The 18,543-nt window shown below is 43.5% G+C and overlaps 1 protein-coding gene across 2 annotated transcripts; it reads left to right on the top strand.

Annotated features, from left to right (window-relative positions):
• Positions 1-4,935: 4,935 nt before the first annotated feature.
• Positions 4,936-16,626, top strand: Sc5d (sterol-C5-desaturase). 2 transcript variants are annotated; one of them, XM_038322351.1, is made up of 6 exons: positions 4,936-5,012; positions 6,999-7,081; positions 8,488-8,705; positions 9,775-9,907; positions 12,265-12,365; positions 12,666-16,626. In XM_038322351.1, exons 3-6 carry the CDS (start codon positions 8,496-8,498, stop codon positions 13,119-13,121), a joined length of 900 nt encoding a protein of 299 aa, XP_038178279.1. In that variant the 5' UTR covers positions 4,936-5,012; positions 6,999-7,081; positions 8,488-8,495; the 3' UTR covers positions 13,122-16,626. The 2 variants fall into 2 exon arrangements, with proteins under 2 accessions (XP_038178279.1, XP_038178278.1); XM_038322350.1 differs by having other exon boundaries at positions 4,962-5,117.
• Positions 16,627-18,543: the final 1,917 nt, after the last annotated feature.

Raw genomic sequence — 18,543 nt, 5'->3', positions numbered from 1 at the left:
TCTTGAGCAGTTGGTACCCAAAACAGGTCTTATAGTATTGCTATCAGCATTATGATGTTATATCAACCAGGTGGAGTCATTGTTGTGGGGCCCCATCTTCTTCCTGGAAACTCCAAAGATTACTGCAGGAAAATTCATTGTTCATTGTAGAAAACTTAAACATTATTTACACAGACATATATTCAATGAAAGGTACAATAGAGACAAAAATAGGTATGAAGAAAAGTAAATTTTTTTCTAAATTCTTTCTTCTTTCTGTCCCATACCAGATGGCTCCTGACATGAGACATAAACTCTGAATTTTAACAACATGCTTGGATTTAGAGAAGGACAGAGCCATTGTCCAACTCCCAAGCCAGCTTTGATTTTTAAGTGAGTCATGACCATTATTCTAGTTTATGTTTAGAGATTCTTACCCTCAGATGACCTGTCCTCATAAGTCATAATTCTTTGCTTGGAGATTCTTTCTGGATAGTTATCTTTTCTCCTATAGGCATCTAGATGTCCAAGGTCTCTTGATTTTTTTGAAGATGAGTATTTTCCTGCAAAGACAAAAACAGAACCCTTCCCCAACCCTTATGAGTTTTCTTTACTGCCTGTATGGTTGTCACCTCTGTGGATGAGCTGTTATTTCTCTTTCTCAAGAGGTTTCTCTTTTTCAAATTGAATATTTATTAATTTTGATGGTATCCATAGCTTTTCTTCTCCTGTGGAAACAAGAGCAAAACCTCTTCCCCAACATAGCACATCTCCTGGTTTTCATTGCAAGGTCAACACATCCTTGAAATACACCAGCTGATTTAATTCAGAAGATTTTTCTATTATCCAATGTCTCTCCGCTGCTGTTTTTCCTTTCTCATTAGCGTTAAGAAAATTCAAATTTAATAAAGCATTATGTAATCTATTCCTGGGGATATTTTTCATCCCTTTTTATTTGTTTAACATATCCTTTATAGTTCGATTTGATCTTTCTATAACTGCCTGACCTGTAGGATTGTTTTGTATACATGTAATATGCTTTATATTTTAATAAGAAAAAAACTGTTTCATTTTTCTTAGAGACATATGCTGGACCATTTTCTGTCTTTATTTGTGCAGGTATACCCATGATGGCCATAACTTCTAATAAATGCGTGATTACTGAATCAGCCTTTTCTGGCCTCAAAGAGAACTACTGGGATCCTTCCCTGTATTGTATTCTACCACTACTGAAACATTTGGCATTTTGATGTCTCCTCATTCCTTTGGAACTTGCTTCGCCTACCCAAGATTCAGTATTATAGTCAAATGTCTCAATGTTCATTGTATGCAGGATCTGTTTGTCCATTGGTGCTTATCTAAACTTTAAAGGCCCAAGTATCTTTTTGCATTCTAAGTTGGTATTTTCAAAAGCCAGAGATTCAATAGTACTCATCTAGCTTCTGGGTCTGTTACTCCTATTTGTACTGCCTTAGATAATCTTGTAAAAATAAGTCACTAAAGGCTTCTCTCTGGCCCCATTTGACCTTGATATATAATTCAATACTTTTTTCTAGTTCTTGAATCCTGTCCCAAGCAAGGGAATGTCTCCAATGACTTAGGGACCCCCAATTATCAAGATCTTAATACATGGGATTATAGGGACGTTACCCATATTCAAACTGTAACTTTATTTTCTTATTCTCTCTAGACCAATTGTGCTAGATAGCTGTGTCATCCAACAGCTCTCCTTTCTGGCATTTAAGCCTCCTACAATTTCCTGTGTGTCTCTCTGTGTGTGTGCATGTGTGTGCATGCGTGTTTGTGCGTGCATGTGTGCAGGTACATATAGAGGTCAATACTCAACTTCAGATGTCATTCTTCAATAGCCACCCACCTGTTTTGAGAGACAGGGTCTTTCACTAACCCACAGCTCACTAGTTAGGCTTGGCTAGCTAGACAGGAAACTCCAGGGATCTTCCTGTTTTCATTTCCCTGGGGATAGGATTACAATTATGAGCCAACATGTCTAGCTTTTTATGTGGGTGTTGGGGGTTGATCCTTTTTCATAAGCTATGAGCCAACTAGCCTGAAGTGTACAGTATCGAGGCAGTAGAAACTAGAGAAATCCTGCCTCAACAGAGAGTGGAAAGTGAGAACTGACTCCTCAATGCTGTCTCCTGAGTGCCACAGGCACATACTTGCCCATCATATACACACACACAGTACACACACACACACACACACAACAGGCACACACACGCAGTACTTCACCATTTAGTCTTCTCACTCATTTTAAATTTCATTATGTAAAGTGCTTTCTTTTCCTAATCCCAAGATACTAGGTCAGAAGGCACACAAGCCAATGACTGCTGTTACCAGGAAATGGCACAACTGGGAAGTTAGTAAGAGTTGTGGTGCTTTATCTAAACCGGAAGGCCAAGGGCCACATGACAGAAGCAGCCAATGTGACTGTAGCTGGTTATTCCCAGAGAAACCCAGGTCAGATTTTCCAGTTGGTTCTGCAAAGTTTGTTTGTTTGTTTGTTTGTTTAATATGAAATCCAGTCAACCAAAGGGGATTACATTAGTCAGACTTGGACTTGCTGAGCCACAATAATTTACATAATTAGCTCAGAGGAGGGATGTCTTATTTTGACTCATGATTTCAGAGGTGTTAGTCCATCATGGTGAGGAGGAAGTGGTCAGGAAGCAGAAAAGGAAATACGGGAAGGAAGCTAGGGCAAGGCTTCCCTCACCAGTGACCTTCCTCCCACCGGTCCCTACATTCCACTCTTCTACTCTCTCCCAATAGTCCTTAAATTTTGAATCCATCACTGGATGACGTCATTAATAAGTCATAGCCTCAGGATTTGATAGAAGTGCTCTTATGCTTCACTATGCTATATGTCTTACTAATCTCCTAGGGGTGTGTGTGTGTGTGTGTGTGTGTGTGTGTGCATGCGTGCGTGTGGTGTGTTGCCCCTATATGCGTCTACACACTGTGGGTGTGCCTGGTGCCTGCAGAGGCCAGAAAAGGGCAGCAGAAAGGAATTACATATGTTTGTGAGCTGCAATATGGGGACTAGGAACTGAACCCAGGTCCTCTAGAATAGCAGTCAGTGCTCTTAACCACTGAGCAGTTTCTCCAGCCCCTCTTATGTGTTTATTAATCCAATGGATTGAAAATTAAGGTTAACCATTACAGGAATGTCAGAAGACAACATGACAAGATACGTTCAGAAACTGAATTGGCTTTTATTTGTGTTCTAGTGTTGGAAAGTACTTTATACATAGAGCAAAGATGTCTCTGGGGGTGGGGGAGCAGCTTGCTTATATAAGGAATCTGAATGGAAGTCATCAGGTTACTTCTAACATTGAAACAAAACCCCCACATCTACATTTCTAGTAACTGCCCCAATACTGTTGATGCTGTGGGTGGGGATGCAGGACTTTGGGAACCACTATAGTTGAAGCCCCAGCGGAAAGGTGATGTGCCGGATCCACTGTCACAATGCAAATCCTATATTCTCACACCGAGACACACCTCTAGAACTCACCATACTCCTGCTTAATTCTGCACAGATTTGCTTTATCTTAGTGTGGTGGCTGGTTTTAGCGACTACTTGCCACAAATTAGAATGATCCGAGTAAGGAGCCTCATTGATGTGACTACTGTCTTAATTGATATGAAAGAAGATACCTTACATGTGGGCAGCATTTCTGGTAGTACCCCCCCCCCCCACCAATTAAAAAGGGAGGGGTAGGATAAAAGGAGGATATTTTCCCTTTAACTTGCTTGGCCTTCCCTCTTCCCCTTGCCGCTGCTGATTCCATCGCTGACATCAAAACCAACATATCCAAGATTGCATTGTTGACTGAGAACCAGAGACTTTCTGGAAACCTTCCAGGTTTTTGGTGGTAGACAGGGACTGCTGAAGGACCCAAACTTGTGAACAGACCATCTACCAGACTGTTCATTGTTTCAATGTGAGACAGTCACTCTCTGATAACCAGCCTCCAGGGTGGAACAGCTACTGGGCTATTTCAGGTGTGAGACAACTTTTAATATAAGCTAGTTTCACAACTCTTTATGTATATATTCATGTTATCAGTTCTGTTCCTCTACAGAACCCTGGAAAACACACTTATTAAATGAAATTTATGGAGGATCATTATTTTGAACTAGTCTCTTGCCTCAGAGGTCTAGAAGACCAGACCAAGCCAGAATGGAGTCTCTTAAGGTCAATGCCACTTAACTAAAATGACTTTTGAAGTACCCACCCTTTACATTGGGGGGAAAAAAAGGACAACAGCCAATCAGAACAGGTCCTATGAATGCAACTTATAGAATGGGTTATTGCCTAGATTCTTGAGTCATAATTAGCCAATTTGACCTTTAAATTTATTTTTTTCTATCTATATTTTCATCTTGTCAGTATTTGAACACCTATGTAAGCCAGGTTCGGTCAGATCATAACCTTTTTCTTTTTTTCTCCTAAATAATTGCTTCTTTAATTTACTAAACTACACAGATTTTTTTCACTTTACATATTTTATGCAAATACTAACCTTTCAATGCTACAGAAAAAGATCGGTTCCGGGTAGGTGAAAAAAAAATTAATGTTTAAGCCACAAGCATTGACAAATGCCTCCGCTCTTAACTTCAAAGGAAACGTCATTGATTTTCCTTCAGGCTGAAAGCCATTTTGCACTAATCCCGTGGCGTTTGCACGAATCCCGAACAGTTGCACGGCGGGAAGAAAGTGGGCAAGTGATCACGCTCACGCAGACGTGCAGCCCTCAGCGTCCGGTTAGCTCAGACGTGAGTCGACCAGGGGGCGGGGCTCGTGAGCTGCAACCACGTGACCACGGAGGCCGCGCCGCTCCAGGTCGCGCGATTCGCCGTCACATCAGCTTATGGCGCCGGCTGCTGATTGGCGGACTGCCTGCACGTGGGCGGGGCTCTGCTGGGCGGGCGGTGTCTCGCACTCTCCAGCTCCGGCCCCCGCTGGCGGTGTAGCGGTGGCGTACTGAGCGGCTCTGGCCCGGCAGGTAGGTTCGGTGTGCGGGCAGCTGGATACCCACGAGAGGAAGGACCTGCGAACGATCGCAAGGGATCCCCAGTTACCGGATGCTGGGACAGCATCCTCCGCACAGGTGTGACCGTCCCCGCTAGAGGCGCAGGTGGCATGGGCTGGTGGCCGGGTGGACACCTTGGGCCGAGGGGCCTGCGATGTGGACAGGGCTATTGAGGGGCAGGGAAGGACACCAACCCGGGAGAGCTGGGTCACCACTCGTGCTGGAGGTTGCCTGTTGTGGTTCCCACATCCAGGCAGAGATGGGAAACGCTGCTGCGCTGCTTTGCGACCTGCGTCTGATCTGACAGTTACTGCGACCTAGTGAGGGTAGTGGGCCAGCTCTCCCTGCCTTTTTTGAAGACTGCAAGGAGGCGGCATTCTTACTTGAACTTCATTAAGAAAAGTCGCGTAACCTGGCCTCCCTGCTTTATTGCCGAGTAAACTCGAAGGTGGTCCCATTGAAAACATGGCCCCCTTGGAGAAGTTACCAGTCTGGAAAGTGGTTGGGATCAAAACTTTGTGGCTTAGCTGAGTTTGTGACACCCTCAGTTGTTTTGTTAAAGTGTTTGCTGATAACAGCCTTGTGACCCTTAATCTTTAACTGGGATTTTTGGGGCATGCATTATGTAATATAATTAGTGTGGAGAACTCAGAATTTCTTATCCGTCTGTGTGACTCTAGAGAGGTAGCAATGTAGAAGAAGCAAGCTTTACATCACATCTACGACTCCTTACAGAACAAAGTTATTTAAATTATTCCTGCCTTCACTGTCCTGTATATTACGCTTATACAAGTATATACCTTATAGACTGGTGAGAATTAGATGAGAGGACCTCTCCAGGAATTCGGGAGCTCAGGAGACTGAAACAGGAGAATTGAAGTTCCAGGCTACAGAGCTAAGACCCTGGGGCTGGGGTGGGGGATGGGGGTGGGGTGAAGTGGGGAATTAATATGTAGGCTTTTTGAAGAATGTATAAATTGTTTCTGTGCTTTTTCTTTTAGTTAAGAAAAATATACTTGTTTTAAGTCATCAAAGTACAGTAGTGTTTATTTACATATTAACTGATGCTGGGGGAAGAACCAGAACTTTGGACATACTAGGCTGAAGGAATATCACTGAATTAAAGCCCAGGCCTATTTAATTGATAACCTTGTTCTAAAGGGGGGGGAAATGCTTCTTTTTTAAGGCAGTATAAGATTTCATGTAAACTTCAGTTTCAAGCAGCAATGCCCAAATAACTGAGAGTCCACAGAGCCTCTGACTTTAAGGGGTTTAGTCCTTAAAATTACATACAAAATTAAATGAATGTGTGGGTGTTTATTACTGTATATAACACTTGGTACCAGTTAAATTGGGTTTTTTTGAATGATCAGTAGCATATATGATGGAGATCCAAACACCTAACCCTTAATATAAATTAATTTTTTTCATGACAAAGTGAGAAAAAACATTTGTGATTCATCCCATAAGCAAAGGGCTAAGCCTCTTAATAAATCAGATCCTAGCTGGGCGTGGTGCTGCAAACTTCTGGGCTAGGCTACTTGGAAGGCTGTGGAGGGAGGATGGCCTGAGTAATGGAGCTGGAGGAAGAGGAAGAGAGGTAGAAGAGATTTTCAGAGAAACTGAAACGTCCCAGGGGAAAGTGCGCAAAGGATAAAATCAAGACCATTCACAGGAAAAGTGTAATTTATCGCAATTGTGTGAAGCTGTGCTCAGTATCACTCAAGGTACATGTGGATTAAGTATGCGCCAAGATGTCTTTTCTTTCCTATGGCGTTGAAGACACCCCACCCTGGGGATTCTGGAAAGAGAGGGACCGTCCGCTATTGTTACAGGGACACACAAAGCGGTTCCATAGCTGTGGAGAGCAGCTGAGCAGCGTGCCCCGGGTTACACACACTCTCCATCTCAGAGCCTGCGAGCCCTGGGAACCAAGTAGCTGTTTTCTTCCTGTCGCAGGTTCAGCGTTCGGACTCATCTGATGACAGGTCCTGACTCCAAGTGACTGACGTGCACCTCTTGTTTCGTGGGCAGCATTCCAGGTATTCCTCCTGCCTGTGCCTTCCGGCAATATTTGGCTTTTTGTTGTTTTGTTAACTTTTGATTTGCTTCCATGAGAAAGTGTCAGAAGTAGCTGAAGACAGCCTGCTGGTGGCAGTGAGGATGAAGCTGCTGTCAGTACTGCCCAGCACGATACTGAGGGTGCTGCTGGTGTGCGGTATGTTTCTGAAGCCGCCTACTGAAAGAGACGGTGTGGGAACTAACGCCACTCGTGACTTTTGGACTGGCAAGACAAACTGTTGAATTTTAACCGGAAGTGACGACCAAAATATTGCCTAGGAGAGAAAAATGAAAGACTAGCCGTGTTTGATAAACATAGGCTTGGCAATAAAAAAGTAAACAGGTGTCACTAGTGGCTGCATTGATCATGAAACCAGACAGCATACATACACAACTATTAATGCACGTTAATAGGCTGGTGCATGTTAGCAGCAGTATTAAAAGGGAAGAACCTAGAAATGAAGAAAACGGGACTGTGGAAAATATCTGGAAGTCTAATGAAAGGTACTTGGGAATGTTTCTTCTGTGTAGACAACTCTTTAGCATATTCTCCTCCTTGGCTTCATGTTAGAAAGAATGTTTACAGCAGGATAACTTCAGTTGCTGTCCCTGGGTGCCTTCCACCCTGTGTTTGAGATGGGGTCTCTCATTGGCCTGAGACTCTCCTAGGTAGGCTGAGCTAGCCGACCAGGAAGTTCCAGGGTCCTCCTGTGTCTCCCTCCCATCTTGCCATCAGTGGGATTATTTAGACACAAGCCACCATGCCCTGCTCTTCACCTGGGTTCTGGGGCTCCAAACTCAGTCCTCATGTTTCCAAGGCAGGCACTTGGCTGACTAAGCCATCTCCCCAGCCTAAATGAAGGGTTTCCTAACACTAGAAAGATCTGGAATAACTCAGGGGAGGCTACCCTCTAGGATATGCTGCTTCTGGATATGTTGCTTCTGGAGACATGATTGGGAAACTACTGGAAGGTCATTAGACGAGCGTGCCTGAGGGTAGTAAGCTAGCATGAGTGGCTATGTTGTGAACCCTTATGGGAAAATTGTTAAAGGCATTACTTAGGGTAATAGCTAGCGTGTGAGCCAAACCTTAGGGCAATAGGCAAGGGAGAAGAAACCCTATCAAAGGTATCTTGCACTATGTTGCTCCATCCTGATCTTTACACGTGATTAATGTCTAATTTCAGCATTATATGACATGAAGAGGTCAGACTAGGAATGATATGTGTGTGTGTGTATTCTCTTCTGCTGCCAAAGATGGCACCTGGGGAGGCTGATGGCCACGTTCTATGCTACGTAATATTGTTGTTAGTCCAGAAACTACCTACAGCTTTTCTGAAACATTGTGGAGGTGTGAGGAGTAAAGTGCCACACACTTGTCATGCAGGGGCTGCCATGGACCTGGTTCTCAGCGTTGCCGATCACTACTTCTTTACCCCATACGTGTATCCAGCCTCGTGGCCCGAGGACAACATCATCCGGCAAACCATTAGTCTCCTGATTGTCACAAACCTGGGTGCTTATATCCTCTACTTCTTCTGTGCAACCCTGAGCTATTATTTTGTCTATGATCATTCATTAATGAAACATCCACAGTTTTTAAAGGTAAGAGATTTTTGAGTTTCTGTTACCTTAATAATACAATGTACTGTGAATTTTTCAGTTAATTAAACTGGTTATATGTAAATGAAGTTTTTGAAAACAGCCCCCTGAATGGGTTGGATGGGTTTTTTTATAAGGGTCAATCACCTCTTTCCTTCTTATATTCTAAATAATAAGTGGATCTGGTTTTCTGCTAGTCTGGAAATCTTACTTCCCTATGTACATAGATGAGAATTACTTTGCTGATATTGGTGAACAAATATATGTATGTAGTTATTGTGCTATATAAACATTTTACTCTCTGGCCTTTGCGAGCTGAAAGGTATTTTTGCTATGTGTGTTTTTTCGGTGGCTGAGCCTGGGATTCAAGGTCAGCAGTTGAGACTTGTTCATAATCAGCTTGGAACAATTTTCTGTGACCGCCACTGTCATTGGTCGGGTAGTCCCTGGCCTGAAAGGAGCTGGTGAGGAAAGTTCACTTAAAGATTACTCCATAGGCTTTTCTCCATACAGACTATACTCAGCATATAGACTTGGTGAAGACGAGAAAAGAATTCAGAAGTGAAGGTACTTGCTGCCTTTGGTTGGTATAAAGGAATGCCTCTCTTAGGCTTTCCTGTGCGTTAAAGTCTTCACAGGAAAAGTTAGGAAGTTGGCTTCCTAGTATAAAAGAGACTTTAGTGGGCCTGGAGAGTGGGAGCAACAGTTGAGAGTGCATATTTCTTCTGAAGATGACCCAAGTCTGGTACCCAGCACCCATGTTACAGCTCACAGCTGCCTGAAACATCATCAGCTTTCTGGGGCCTTCTGGTCTCTGCAGACATTGCATTCATAGGCACATATCTACACACACACACACACACACACACACACACATTTAAAAATAAAATATGAAATAGAATCTGAGGAAAAGAGAGAAAATTAAGGGGTAGAAATATAGTTTGGTAGTAGAGTTCTTGCCTGATATGAGCCAGAGTCCTAGTACAGACAGAAAATATTTAAAAATCAACTTTATGACAGTTTTGCTGAACAGATTTTGTGACTTTTAAATAATTAGAACTTTCATCTTCAGAATCAAGTCTATCGAGAGATCATGTTCACGGTCAAGTCTTTGCCCTGGATTAGTATCCCCACCATTTCACTGTTCCTCCTGGAGCTGAGAGGTTACAGCAAGCTCTATGATGACGTAGGAGACTTCCCAAGTGGTGAGCAGATACTGGGAGGGTTTGTTTTTGTTTTTTGCTTTGTTTTGTTGGGTTTTTTTTTTTTTTTTTTTTTGAGACAGGGCTTTAGTAGGTAGCCCTGAATGGCCTGGAACTTACTTAAATAGACCAAAACCACACAGAGATCCATCTGTCGCCTCTGTTTCCCAGGTTCTGGAGTTAAAGGCATGGGCCACCTGGCCAAGTCTAGACAGGTTCTCTCGTTGGCCTGGAGTTTGCCAGTTTGTTCAGACTGGCTGGCCAGCCAGCACCAGTGTTCCTACCTCACCAGTGTGGGATTCCAAATCCACATCACCACAGTTAGCATTTTTTTTATGTGTTTCCTAAGAATCAGACTCAGACCCTCAGGCCTGTGAGACAAGCACTTTACTGGTGAACCATCTCTTCAGCCAGCCTGCCTGCTTTCTCCCTTCTCCCCTTTCCTGTCTTCCCTCCTTCTTCCCTTCCTTTTTCCTTCTTTTCTTTCTTGACAGAGTTTTGCTGGGTAGCCCAGACAGGCTTTAAAATCACCAAGTGAGCCTCCATGATTGTCTTACGTTTTCTTTCTTTAAGTCTCCAAACATGCCTCTTTCTCCAACTGCCCCGTTGTTTCGACTGTTCTGCTCCCTTCCACTTAGGTTTCGCCACACACGTGGACTTTAACTTTACTGTCATTTTTAAGGTCAGTTTTCAATGACATCATGCTTATAGGAAAACTGATCAGGGACCCTTCCGTGTATTTCCTAATGCTGCTACTTCAAACTGCTGGGAAAGTAATTCCAGTAGTGCGTGAGACGTAACTGAAAGTCACAGTCAGCTGTCCTGCTGTTTGTCCGTATGTCCTCTCTCCTGTCTGTCTTGTCCTCCCTCTCATCTGGGCCTGCCTGCTTCTTTGATTTCATTGCAGAAACACAAGGCCGTGTATGCAGTTCGCATTCTGATGGTTTAGTAACCGTGGTCACGGTTTCATATCTGTAAATATTGTCATAGAGCATATTAATTATAGTAGTCCATTCTGTCTCTGTTCAGAGTTTAGAAATTGACCCATACATTTGGAGCTTGAGACTTCCTTCTTTTAAAGGTAGTCTTGTAGCGATGTGGTCTCTATGTAGTTCTGAAGTTCCTTCAAGACGTGTTCCTGACATCCAGAACACAGGAGGGCAGAGCAGCGTGCATTGAGATTGACAGGTGCCAGCTGCAGCTTGTGGCTCTGCCCTGTGTCCACCCACTGCTTTTCTCCAGCAGCTCTGCAGAGTGGGTCTCGTTGTCAGACTGATTTTAGAAGCAATGTATTGGGGACCAAATGAGAACCTGCCCATGTGCTCAGCTAATAGACGGTAGCTCCAAGGCTTGAAGCCTGGCTTGCTGATACCAGAGCTGAGCTCTCAAGAGTAGGAGGTGGTTAATTAGAAGAGGCTTTGACAGTGAATGAGGGAGTGGGCAAAATCAGGGAGAGGGCATTCTGGCCATGCTGGGACAGTGTTAGCCTGAGTCAGAGGTAAGATGCTGCAGACACCGGAGGAGGTTGAGTGCATCGGCTTGGTTGGAGCAAAATCCCAGGAGGATGAGGCTGGAAATCTTAGAAAAGAACTCACTGTGGGGTGAGTTTCTGGAGTGACAGTATTTCATGGGAAATTGAGCTCCAGGTAAGGAGGCAGCAAACAACGATAGGATTTAAAAATGCTAAGACAAGGGAAAGCAGTGGGATTGTCCTCTATCAGGGGCATCTTTGTAGCTTAATTAATACTTGTACTAGAAAGATGACTTCGCAGTTAAGAGGCCCTTAGTTCAGTTCCCAGCATCCACATTGAGGCTCACAACTGCTAGTAATTCCAGCCACATGAGAACCAGAACTTTCATACGTACATGCACATACTACATAAACATGGTTAAAAATAGTCAAGTTAATAGCTGGGCGGTGGTGGTGCACACCTTTAATCTCAGCACTTGGAAGGCAGAGGCAGGTGGATCTCTGTGAGTTTGAGGCTATCCTGGGGTTTACAGAGTGAGTTACAGGACAGCCAGGGTACACAGAGAAATTCTGTCTTGAGAAACAAATAAGCAAAATAATAAAGTTAAATCATAAAACGGAAAAGAAATACTGGCTGGGAAATTTTTATGGTTTTGTATAGCAGCTAAAAATTTAATTAGAATTAAAAAATGCAAGGTAGAACATTTCAAGTTGTTAGGTGAGGGGAAGTTGGGGTGGAAATGGTTCTAGGTAGTGAAGGGAGATGACCTTTTAATGTGTTAATTGTGTTTGATTTTAGGATCTCCTTTTGCATTTATGTGGCCATGTGGGAAGGGAACACTGATTGTGGAGACAAACTTGGACTCTTGTTCTGTGTGGTCTCTTTTAGGCTGGATTCATCTCATTGCTAGTGTGGTGTCGTTCCTGTTTTTCACAGACATGCTGATCTACTGGATTCACAGGGGCCTGCACCATAGACTGGTCTACAAGGTAGAGTCATTTAAAGGGCAGAGAAGGGGGAAGATATCACACATTTCAGTATTATAAAGTCTGTACTCAAAGACTGTAGGGCTTCCTCTTGCTTGTATTAAATACCCAAGAAGCTCTCCTGGTCGTCATCATAGGGTCTGTATGCATTTTATTTATGGTTTCCTTCGTGGATCTGGAGGGCCTGTCGTGCGAGTCTAACCCTGGGAGTAAAGAGGAAGTGAATTTCAGTTAGGCCATATATGTACCAGGAGTGGAAGCTACGTTTGCACATGGCTCTAACCGTATCCTTTTCCTCCTCAGCACATACATAAACCTCATCATATTTGGAAGATCCCCACTCCATTTGCAAGTCATGCTTTTCACCCTGTGGATGGCTTCCTCCAGAGTCTGCCTTACCATATATACCCCTTTGTCTTCCCACTGCACAAGGTGGTCTACTTGGGGTTATATGTCTTGGTTAATGTCTGGACAATTTCTATTCACGACGGTGATTTTCGCGTCCCCCAGGTCTTCAGGCCGTTTATTAACGGGTCGGCTCATCACACAGACCACCACATGTATTTTGACTATAACTACGGACAGTATTTCACACTGTGGGATAGAATTGGGGGCTCTTTTAAGCATCCTTCTTCCTTTGAAGGGAAAGGACCACATAGTTATGTGAGGAAGATGGCAGAAGGAGAATTCAACAGCCTTGCAGAAAATGGCTGTAAAAGCGAAAAACTGTGCAATGCAGAATTTGCAAAGACTAAGTAGATTATTGCCCAGTTATTAAGTATTTTAAATAAGGAAATAATCTACACACAGCCAAGATACATAGCAAATAAGTGGTGTTATTTGACCCTCAGCATTGCGTGTCGTGCTGAGGAGCAGTCCTGACAATAAACTGAGGGAAGATGCTGGGAGCACCAAGATTGTAATCTCGTGGCTAATGTGTCAGGCATTGGCCCAGGGACAGTTTGTGTCTTTGCAGGCCAGCAGATCCACAGCCTGTGCAGCCCCAACAGCAACTTTAAATAAGGTAGAAAATAATCTATGGAAGAAGCTAGTCTGTGTCCTTTGCCTTAATCCACTCATATTCATTAAGGGAAAAATCCGCTGTGCTTAACAATACTGAGACTAGCCAAGAAATACTAACATGAAGATGGCTCCTGTCCCAGGAGCGGCTGCCTCTGCAGTGGAGGTGGAGGACTTGCAGGACGTTGTTCACATAGGAACATCAGCCCGAACTGTCTGATTCACGAGTGGCTATGCATATGACTGACTTAATGGCTGGTTAGTAAGATTATATTATCTTCTTATACATTGGCGCCTTACTCCCTGGGGCATTATCAGATTTGAATAATGAATAAATAATGGTAATTGTTTAAATGTCAGCTCTTCCATGATTCAATCCAGATACGAGATTACTTAACTGAAGATCTTGATGCGTGTCATTTAAAACTACTGTTTACTAAGCCCACAGACACGAATCCAGATAATGCTCGGTATGAACTTGGGGCACCCAGGTGGCACATGTCTTTTTAATAAAGTGGATGCACTGTGCTTTTATGTATTTCCAAGTTACGAAGCTGACTTTTGAAATGAAGGGATTAATTGCCAAATACTTAAGTCTACCTAAGATACACTCTGAAACCTCATCCTCCATTTCTTCCCCCTCTTCCTACTGCCTCTGCAAAAAAAAAAAAATCCTTAGCCAGCCCCATGAAAGGTGGGTGCTGGATGCTAAGTATATTGGTGTAAACCTATTCTATTGGCTGTTTATGCAAAACCAATAAAACTTGATCATGACTGCTATTAACCACTTAAATGTTATAGCACAAAACATCCTTTGTTTGAATTAGTGTCACTCTGAAGACAGAGGTGACGTGGGTTGTAAAAGCTGAGAGCTCTCCAGATACCCAGGCTCAGACTGCTGGACATGAGAGTTACTACAGAGATCTCTCACTCAGCAAACCCTTTCTCACTCAGCTCTTTGACATTATCATGTGCTCTGAGGGAGTAGAAATGGAAATAAAGAGTCTCTGGGTAAGGATCTAGACTTCCTTTTCCTGGAGATAGAACCAGGACCCCTGCTTCCGAATACATAAGCATCAGTAAGATAAGAAATGATTGGGATGTTGGATGAATCCCACGCCCAACTCTTAGCGAAGGGATCCTCAAGATATACTGTTTGATACTACATCAAGAAAGGGCAAACCCCCTCCCCAGAATGGAACATCTCCATCACCCCTTCTCCCCAAGGCTCAGGAAACATCAAGGAGGAATCCGAGTCCAGGGGAGAATGCTGTGAGACTCTGGACATGCGAGACCATTGTATTTATGATCTCACTGTAACTGTCTGCACACCATCCAGCAGTGAACATCGCAGCGTGGGTGGAGTAGAGGGGCTCCCAAGGTCCCTACTCTAGCTGGGGAGCTGTTGACAGTGATGGCTGCTAGGGAAGGGAGAGTCTGTTTGCAGTGGTACACTCTCTAAGTTGCTTTTGTGCCAGTGGGTGGCCCTGTACCTCTGAGGCTAGGGGCAGCTCTAATTGGACTCTGGCTTATAAAGAAGAAGAAAAAGCAAATATGAAATTGGGAGAGAGATTGGGAGAAGTTGGGGTAGGAAGAGTGGCGTGGATACGGTCAAACTGCATTGTGGATATGCACGAAGTGAAGATCAGCTAAGTACAATTGCAGAGGCAGACCTGGGAAGTCATCTTCAGCTTCACCTCAGCAGTTGCCGCTAGGAGCCTTGGAGTGAGCACGAGTGGGTCACAGAGGGTGCCCTGTACAACCTTGCCCCTCATAAAAGATGAGCCACTGCCCCCCAGTAGGGTCAAGCACAGAGAACGTTGTCTTTTGCTGGGTCTTCATTGGGAGTATGGTAGAGGAGGCTACCTTCCCCTTCCCACTGGAGTGTGAAGAACATGGAGCTGAGTTACAGGAATATAGAAGTAAAATTGAAAACCAGATGTTGCTCACTGTGAATTATCTTTAATGAGGTAAAATAGCTAGTATTTTTGTTGTTACAGCATCCTTTTTCAAAGCATGTTACAAGCCAGTCTACAGTAAAATTTAGAAACAAAATAGAAGCCAGTCCCCACTCCCCTCCCTCCCCAAACAGAATATACTTCTCAAGGACAAGAAGTGTATGATTCAGGGTTAGTGGGCTTGAACACCAGGGCAGGGTTTTGTATCAGAACAAAAATTTTAATAGATAATTTGCTTTGTGAAGATAATTGTTCAGGGGACAGGATGTAGCCTAATGGTAGAGTGTGTGCTTAGCTTGTATGAAGCTCTCAGCTTCATTCCCAGCCTGGCAAAAATATTTTCTTCCTAAATATCTAAAGTTAAAGATTTTTATTAATTCTAAGTGCAATAGACTTTTAAAAAAAGTTATATTCTGGTTTCTTTAACTCCTAAGTTGAGCCTGTCAAATTCTTCTGAACATGCAACCATTTGTATTTTTTATAATGAGATTTTTTTTTTAAGCTTGGTAAGAGTCTTAACATTTTGATTCAATCCCCTGGTCAGACTTGGGTTTGGGTACCCATCCCTCAGACATCACCACTGAACAGTGGGAGGTATCAGAAGTTTGTCTTTTGACTTGGAGCCCTCTGTGCCCGGAGCCAGCTTATCTCATAAGCTTTTGTTAATCTCCATTACTTATGTCTATTTCTTTTGATATTGTAATTGACTCAGCCATTCATTTGAGTTGACCCCCTAACACGCTGCTAAAGAAACTAATGGAAATTTAGCACACATCCAGCCCTGAAGGGGGCACTGTGCCGGTGGTTCTTGTCTGTATGCTGCTTGCTTTCCTAAAGTTACATGCGCCTGTCCTAATTGTACAGTTCAGCCTTAACATTTAAATACCAATGTCACCCTCCCCTGCCCCTCATCAAGCAGAACATGTCCTTCACCAGGACATGCGTTGTCTCTCTCTGCAGTTCCCCCCAACCTCGGGTAACCACTGATCTACTCTGTCCCTGGGGATTAATTTTGCCCGTTCTAGAATTTCATTTAAATTCAATCAGATGAGACATACTTATTGTGTTGAGCTTTTTTTTTTTTTTAGCTTAACATGTTTTGACATGTGTGCTGTTGTATTTATCAATACTTCATTCCTTTTAATTGATGAGTAGTGTTCCTATTACAGCATTATACTGAATACTGTACTACTGTTGGCTGATCTGTTTATTTGTTGATGGATATTTGGGTTATTTTCAGTGTGGAGATACTTTGAATAAAGCTACCCTGGACATTTGTGAACAGATTGTTGTGTGGACTTGTGTTTTTATTTCATTTTGTTGTTGTTTTCTCCCTCCCTCCCTCCCTCTCTCCCTCCCTCTCCTTCCTTCTTCCCTTCCTCCCTTCCTTTCCTTTCTTCCCTCCCTCCCTCCCTCTCTTCCTCCCTCCCTCCATCCCTCCCTCTCCTCCTTCCCTCCCTCCTTCCCTCTCTCCCTCCCTCTCCTTCCTTCTTCCCTTCCTTTCCTTTCTTCCCTCTCTCCTTCCATCCCTCCCTCCTTTCCTTTCTCCATGTTTTCTGAGACAGGGTTTCTCTCTGAAGCCTTAGCTGTCCTTTCACTTCCTTGATGTCTTATAAGGAAAAATGTTGAATTTTGGTTAATGGCAACTTGATAACATTCGTCTTTCCTTGTTACTGCATTTATTGTTCTTCCTAGGACATCTTCACCTCCCCCACAGTGTGCCTGGAAGCTGTGGGAAGATTCTGTTGTCATTGGGCAGTTTTTGTTTTTTGACAAGATTTCACTCTGTGACCTTTGCCTCCCATTTCTTCCTTTTCCCTTTCCTTGTGGTTAAAAGTTCATTCGGTTCCATGGCTGTGACTAAGGTGAGGCACATTCTCTTCCATTCTGGGATGTGACTTGTAGTGGTCTAGTGATCCAGAAGTTTTGGTCCACAGTCACATGGCTCTGTTTGGGCTCTGGTGAGGTAAAAGATCACGCCAGGGAGCCTGTAGAGTGCAAAGCTGCTCACCTCACTGTGGCCTGAAAGCACAGAGCAAATCCAGTCGTTTTAGTGGCAGAAGCCCTTTTAAGTCGTCAGCTGTTTTCTTCAGATTTGATGCACTATATTTCAAGAAATTTGTTTGCTTTGTTTAACTTATATTTTTTGCCACCAACTTGTTTGAACACTCCCCTATTAGCATGTCAGCAGCCATAGCTATAGTTCCTTAACTCATTATAGTACTGATTGGTGTTTTGTTTTGTTTCTGTTTTTATTTTTTTGATCAGTCTGAGAGGGATGTTTCTGGAGGTGTTTACCTATGATGCACTGTGCAAGTTGGATGCTTCATGCAGTCGCTTTGCACAGTGCGTGCCCATGCTGAGTGCCAGGGAACACGCTTGAAACACCGCAGTTCAGCTTCAAGCTACTGTGCCTTATAAACCGCAGTGCTTACAGTGCACACAAAGCCTTCTGCTCGGACACACGGACACGTGATGGCCTGTGGAGAGCAAAGACGCTCAGTGTGTTTCTGCTGTCACTCCTCTGCATGTGACTGTCCAATAGTATGAATTTTGTCAAAATGTTTGACTCAAAAGTTGCCGTTTGATATGCTGACTTGAGCGTCATAGAGATTGTGAAGTGAGTTTGGGCTTTGGATTAGAACAGAATTACTAACGATTTCTGAACGAGCCCTAAATGTACTTGGACTGGGTATTTATGCATCTCAGCGTTGATGACTATAAAATCAAAGTGTCAGGGCTGGAGAGCGGGCTCAGCAGCTGAGCACCTACTGCTCTTCCAGGGGACCTAAGCTTGGCTCCCAGCACCACGGTGGGTGGCTCTCAGCCCCCTGTAACTCCTGCCTCAGGGAATCCGACAACTCGGTCCTGATCTCCTGAGAATGTGTGGCATTTACACACACAGACACACACCTAAGCACAAAAATAAAATCTGTAAATAAGACCAAAGTATCAGTCGCAGGATCAACTTCTCAGCTAGGATTTAATTATCCATGTAAAAATAAATAAGTACATTCATGTCATTAGTACAGACATTTGCTTTCTTCAATAAGTGGAAAAATTATACCTACACCAACAATTGTTCTAAACCAGGGAGTCTGTTAAATGAATTTCTTTATGGCTTGTTGTCAATAAATACTTGGTTTCTCTGCATATTTTATATAGCTGTAAACTCCAGGCCACATAAGAATTTCTTTGGTGGA

The sequence above is a fragment of the Arvicola amphibius genome, chromosome 3 (genome assembly GCF_903992535.2).
Source record: "Arvicola amphibius chromosome 3, mArvAmp1.2, whole genome shotgun sequence".
Classification (NCBI taxonomy): Eukaryota; Metazoa; Chordata; class Mammalia; order Rodentia; family Cricetidae; genus Arvicola; species Arvicola amphibius.
Note: the sequence above shows the minus strand (reverse complement) of the source record. Positions and strands in the feature narration are given on the sequence as shown.

What these genes read in the sequence shown, in the direction of transcription:
- Sc5d (XM_038322351.1), top strand. Translation starts at nt 8,496, where the DNA reads ATGGACCTGGTTCTCAGCGTTGCCGATCACTACTTCTTTACCCCATAC. An exon ending in AACATCCACAGTTTTTAAAG is followed by an intron (nt 8,706 to 9,774) that starts GTAAGAGATTTT and finishes TTTCATCTTCAG; the next exon opens with AATCAAGTCTATCGAGAGAT. An exon ending in CGTAGGAGACTTCCCAAGTG is followed by an intron (nt 9,908 to 12,264) that starts GTGAGCAGATAC and finishes GGTCTCTTTTAG; the next exon opens with GCTGGATTCATCTCATTGCT.